Source organism: Alligator mississippiensis, chromosome 10, assembly GCF_030867095.1.
Source record: "Alligator mississippiensis isolate rAllMis1 chromosome 10, rAllMis1, whole genome shotgun sequence".
In the NCBI taxonomy this organism is placed as follows: Eukaryota; Metazoa; Chordata; order Crocodylia; family Alligatoridae; genus Alligator; species Alligator mississippiensis.
In genome coordinates, this window is record NC_081833.1 from 76,219,848 (window position 1) to 76,225,731 (window position 5,884).

Below are 5,884 nucleotides of genomic sequence, written 5' to 3' on the forward strand. Positions count from 1 at the left end.
CCGGCGCGCGGCACTTCCGGCTCCGGCGGCGCGGGAGGCGCGCACGTGGGCAGGGGCGGGTCGGGCCGTGCAGTGCCGGGCCATGGGCGAGTTCCAGGTGCACCGCGTGCGCTTCTTCGCCTTCCTGCCCGTCGGCGTCCGCTGCCTGGCGCGGGGCCCCGCGCTCGCCCTGGCCCGCCTGGACGGCGCCCTCGAGCTCTACGGTCCCTCCGCCTTTCTGGAGAAGGTACCGCCGCCCCGGGGGGAGGGAGGGAGGGAGGGAGGCACCGGCCGGCCGGCTGCGGCCGCCCCTTGCCCGGCGCGCGCGGCCCCAAACCCTGCCTGCCCCCGCAGGCCATCCCGGGCCACGAGGCGCGGGCCACGCAGGCGCTGAGCTGGGCCGCGGGCGGGCGCCTCTTCGGGGCCGACCTGGGCGGGGACGTGGCCGAGTACGACCTGCAGAAGCTGCGCGTCAAGTACGCGGTGGACGGCTTCGGCGGCCCCATCTGGAGCCTGGCGGCCGACCCCAGCGGCACCCGGCTGGCGGTGAGTGCCCGGGCAGCCTGCGGCGGAGCCCACCCCCGGGGGGTCCCTGCGCCCCCTCCTGCCTGCCCGGCAGCCTCCCGGTCGGGCCTGAGCGGGGCTGTCCTTCCCCCCGCCCTGCAGATCGGCTGCGAGGACGGGTCGGTGAAGCTGTTCCAGGTCCTGCCGGACAAGATCCAGTTTGAGAGGAGCCTGGACCGGCAGAAAGGTGATGGCCGCGGCCTGGCGGGTGATGCACGGAGCGGTGGGACGGTGTTTCTGCCCTCTCCAACCCCAGGGACCCCCTCACTCCCGCCCCGGCGGGGTCTCTGCGCCCAGCGGTGGGGGGCAGGCCCTGGGGCTCGTCTCTGAGGCGTTCTCCCGGGGGGGGTGTGTCTCCAGGCCGTATCCTGTCCCTCTCCTGGCACGTGTCCGGGACCCGCATCGTCGTGGGCTCCATCAACCACCTCCGAGTGTACGACGTCGACTCAGGTGACCGAACGCCCTTTGCGCCTCTGCTCCGCGCCGCGTTGTGGGGGCGCCTCTGGGGCAGCAGATACTCGATGGGGGAGCTTGGGTCCCTGCGGGGGCTGCCCGCTCTGCGGTGCCCGCTGACCTGTCCGCACGTCCCAGGCCACGTCGTGCAGAGGATCCGGGTGGAGCGGCGCCTGCTGGCCTCCCAGCGGCGGGAGTGCGTGGTGTGGGGCGTGGCGTTCCTGTCGGATGGCACCGTGGTCAGCGCCGACTCGGCGGGCAAGGTGCAGTTCTGGGACGCGGACAAGGGCACCCTCCTGGAGACGCACCCTGTGAGCAACTCAGCCGTGCTATCGCTGGCTGTGTCCGAGGTAAGAGGTGGGGGCTGCGCAGCTCGCAGCAGGCGTGCGGGGGGCCAACCCCTTCACTGCAGCGTCCTCGCTGGTCCTGCCTGGCCCGTGGGTGCCCGCCCAGGGGCAGCTGCCTCCTTGCTGGCGTGCTGTGGAGCTGTAGGCTCACCCAGCACCCTGGCTGATGGTGACCCTGGCCCCCGCGTGGCCAGCAGAGCCTGCCTTGAGCTCCTTGCCTCTCTCCCAGGAGGAGGACAGCCTCGTGGTGGGCACCTCGGAGGGGGCCATATACCAGTTCCAGCTGCTGCCGGTGAAGTGGGGGAGCACCGAGAGCCGGTGGGTGCGGACAAAGCCCTTCCAGCACCACACCCACGACGTGCGTGCCGTGGCACACAGTCGCACAGCGCTCATCTCCGGAGGTACGGGGCAGTGCCTGGCATGGGAGAGTTGAGGGTCAGTCTTGCCAGGGCTGCCCTAGCCTGCTGTATCGACACGGCATCTCGCTGTGTCCTCCAGGTCTGGACGGCCAGCTGGTGATCCGCCCGCTCATGGAGAAGATGCACGGACAGGGCTACGAGGCCGCTCTGCGCAAGGTCACCTTCCCCCATGTGAGTGCCGCTCCCCTTCCCGGGCCCTGGAGCTGCTGGCTCTCATTCATGGGGGGTGGTCCTGCCACACTGCCAGGGCTCTTGCAGAGCCTTTTGTACCTAACATCTTGGGGGATGGGGCTCCAACCTGGGGGCTCTGTCCAGCCCTGCACCCCCATCAGACAGCATGGGCCCCCACCACCACTTTCCCCATTCTCTCGCAGCGGTGCCTTGTCTCCTGCGCCAGGAAGGCACGGTTTCTGCTCTTCCAGTTCCCCCAGCACTTGGAGCTCTGGCGACTGGGAGCCACCAACGCAGCTGGTGAGTGACGCGGTCTGGGGGTTTTGGGAGAACTCCCCTGGCATCGGGTGCGTGGCAGAAAACTAGCCCATCCCCTCTGCTGCCTCGTTCCCTGTGACGGCCCCAGCAGAGAGGTCCAGGACCACTGGCTGCAGTGGGGGCTGGAGCAGCAGGCTGTGGCCCAACCTGGGGAGGGTGCTTTCAGCTAGAGGAGCATGACGACCTGCGGGGTCAGACGGTCCCTCCTTGCTGCGGGGTGGGCTGCAGCCTTGTCCTTGGCATCTATACAGCAGAGATCCTGTGAGCAGCAGGAAGCCTCAGCATCCAGGCCACTTGTCCTGCAAAGCAGCTGGTGCTGCAGCTCCCGTGCATGCCAGGGGCATTGGCGTGGTGCTGGGCAGGGGGCATAGCTCTCTTCCTACTACCCATTTTTCGGGGGGCTCTGGGCCCACTGGGTTCTGGGCAGGCGTTTCCTTTCCCTGGCTTTATGCATGCAGTGACAGCACAGAGCCCTGGGTGCTGCTGTGCTGAGCACTGCTGCTTCTTGTCCCAGGGAGGGATGGTGAGGTCCTGCCGGTTTCCCGTAACCCTGAGCACCTGCTGCAGCTCAAGAGCAAGGTGAGGAAGGGGTGGGAGCCAGTCCTGTTGCTCTGGCCATCTCCATGCTGCCCTGAGCCACCATGCTTGCTCCGCCATCCTGTCTCGACTCCCGCAGGGATGTGGAGCTGCACGCGTCCTTCTGGCACCTGGGAGGGCTGCAGGGGCCGTGCATGATGCCAGCGGTGGTGAGGACGTGGGCTTCCTGCTGTGCCTGCATCTTGGGTGCAGGGGACCAGGCCGGGGCCTTTGCCCTGATGGGGGGTGGCAGCGGGCAGGTCTCCTGCGTGTGCTGGCAGCATGGCCTGTAGTTGCCTCCTGGATGCGGGGAGGGCAGCTCGGCCCTTAGCCCTACCACTAATCCAGGGGGGTTGCAATTGGGGGATGCCTTTGGTATGGAGAGGGCTGGGATGGCCCCATCCCATAACTCACGTACCCCCAGGGCCCTGAGCACATCTGCTGCAGCTGCATCTCGCCCTGTGGTGGCTGGATCGCCTATGCCACGGCCTCCCGGCTTCATCTCCACCGCCTGCAACTCGAGGATGGCAGCGTCATCGCCATCCAGAGGGTGAGTGGCGGAGTGGGGGGGGCACCAATCCACCACTGCCTCTGGCATTGTGGCCTTGGCCCAGGCTCCACAGGGCAGCAAAGGCCATTGGGGCCCGAGCGATGCTGACTGCTGTCTGCCCTTTGCAGGTGCCCAAGCTGCCCAAGCTGCTGTGCCCTGTCTATCAGCTCCTGTACTCCGCCGACTCCAGCCGCCTCTTCGTGGCATCTGACCAGGGCTCCGTGCATGTCGTCCAGCTGCTGGAGCCAGGGGGCTGCAAGCACCTGCAGACCCTCCGTCCGCCCTCAGGTACGAGCCCCTGCGCACATTGGTGGGGGGCCCATCCAGGGCATGCCATTCCCTTGTCTCCAATTCCTGGGGCAGGAAGCCAGTTTCTTTCTGGATGAGCCACCACTGGGGGAGTCACCGTGGAGGGTCCTCAAACCTCACTAGAGGAGCTGCCTGGCCCAGCCCCACACAGCTGATCCCTTTGCCCCTGCCTGCAGGGACCGCAGAGGCCGTGCAGCTGCTGGCGGTGAGTGCCGACGGGGACTGGCTGGCTGCCACCAGCAGCGACTGGGCCATCAACATCTACAGCCTGCAGCAGTTCAAGGTGAGAGGCTGCAGGTGGCCTGGGGAGAGAACCCTTCCCTGACGCTTGGGATCTAGCCAGAGTGGTGACCTGCTGGCACCTTCTCTCCCAGGCTGGCGGCACTCACCGCCTTGCCCCAGGGACTCGGATGGAGGGACGGGGAAGCAGTCTGGGTCTGTGGGGAGATGCAGCCTGTCCTTCACCCTCCCATCTCTCCACAGCATCACTGCACAGTGCCCACATACAACTGCCCCGTGACCGCCACGGCCATCCACCCGGCCACCAACCACCTTGTCATTGCCCACTCGGATCAGCAGGTAGGAGCTCTCCCAGGCATTGCTTGTGTTGGGCATGTGGGCCCCGTTCCTGAACCCCCTCGCTCCATCCTGCCTCCCCAGCACTCAGGAACTCACCCAACGCACTGGCACTGGGCTCTGGCTGTGGTCAGCAACCGGTGCTAGTGGGAAGCTGGGATGTGCCAGCTACTTTCCTGGTGGGACAGGTCCAGCTGGCAGAGTCTGATGCCAGCCCCTGAGTGGGTGCCAGGTCCCATGCTGGCCAGTGCAGTGGTTCAGGGGCTGTGCTGGGGAGGGGGGCAGCTGTGCTGGCTCCTGTCTGGGTGGTAGCAGCAGGAGAGGAATCAAGCCAGGGCCAGGGGATCTCGGGTCTCCTGGCGGGTTTATTCCTGGAGCCGCGCTCACCCCATTGCCTGCGACCCCCAGCTGTTCGAGTTCAGCATCCCCAAGTGCGAGTACACAGCCTGGAGCCGGGTGGTGCAGCAGCACGGGCTGCCCAAGGACTGGCTGGAGCGGGACACGCCTATTGCCCACATAGCCTTCAACCCCCGGCAGCCCACGCAGCTGCTCCTACACGACACGTACATGCTCTGCATCCTGGACAAGTCCCTGGTGAGTCTGCGCCCTGCCACCTGCCTGGACAAGGTGGGGGGGCAGGTGGTTCTCCGGGGCTGGCCCCTGCAGCCTCTCTGACCAGGAGTCCTGTGGCCACGTCCTTGGTTGTGGCTGGGACAAGGGTGCTTTGCGGGAGTCATTGTCTGTGGGAATGGCTTGGGTGTTGTGCTCTGGTCATAAGCCTGCAGGATTCAGTGTGGCGCTGGACACAGAACAGGCCTCTGCCTACCTGAGCACCACAAGGCTCATCCCCTTGCGTGGGGCAGGACTGCAACTCCTGGGGAACAGCCTCCCTCCAGCCCACCCTGCCACCTCCTCAGAGAGCTTGGTTCTCCGGGTGCTTGGCTATGCTCCTACGGAGCAGAGACCCCCTTAAAAGCCCTGGGGGGTGCCTGAGGGTGGGCACAGCGTCCCCCACATCAGGAAACCTCAACCCATGCCGTCTCCCCAGCCCCTGCCCGATGACAACACCCAGCTGAACAACCAGGCCTTGCTCAAGCAGCTCTCAGAGAAGGCCCGCCGGGGCCACGCTCACGCCTTCAAGATCTGCAAGAAGTACCAGGTCTGTGCCCTGGGGCTGCATGGGGTGCGGGGCACTGGCTTGACCTCTCCAGGGGTGCTGCCCTGTTCAGCCGCAGCAGTGCAGCTGCTTGCGGCGGGGCCATGCACGCCACTTCCCCATCAGTGGAGCCGTGAGCTGGGTCTTGTGGGCTCCTGTGCTCCCAGAGCCACTCTGACCCCGTGCTTCTTGCTGCCCTGCAGCCCCTGTTGTTCATGGACCTGCTGGACGAGGACTGCCTGGTGGTGGTGGAGCGGCCCCTGACGGACATCCAGACCCAGCTGCCCCCACCCGTCCAGCAGAAGAAGTTCGGCACGTAGGGCGGAGCGGGTCACGGACACTATGCTGCCATGCTCCGGTGCTGCTGCAATAAACCCCCGTGGTTCCCCAGGGCTGTGCTCTTCCTCCGCAGCTCCCTGCTTTCCTCGTGGCACGGCGCAGCCAGGTGGGGCTGGGGGCTGCAGTC

At 66.9% G+C, this 5,884-nt stretch overlaps 1 protein-coding gene across 1 annotated transcript; it reads left to right on the forward strand.

Moving 5' to 3' along the window:
- The first annotated feature begins 18 nt into the window (after positions 1 to 18).
- On the forward strand, positions 19 to 5,810 carry UTP4 (UTP4 small subunit processome component). The gene is made up of 16 exons (XM_014606162.3): positions 19 to 226; positions 334 to 525; positions 646 to 730; positions 904 to 993; positions 1,135 to 1,346; positions 1,573 to 1,744; positions 1,842 to 1,933; positions 2,137 to 2,233; positions 2,766 to 2,830; positions 3,252 to 3,377; positions 3,506 to 3,665; positions 3,863 to 3,969; positions 4,170 to 4,265; positions 4,671 to 4,856; positions 5,311 to 5,421; positions 5,622 to 5,810. The coding sequence occupies exons 1-16, from the start codon at positions 83 to 85 to the stop codon at positions 5,736 to 5,738; spliced, it is 2,052 nt and encodes a 683-aa protein (XP_014461648.1). The 5' UTR covers positions 19 to 82; the 3' UTR covers positions 5,739 to 5,810.
- The last annotated feature ends 74 nt before the right edge of the window (positions 5,811 to 5,884 follow it).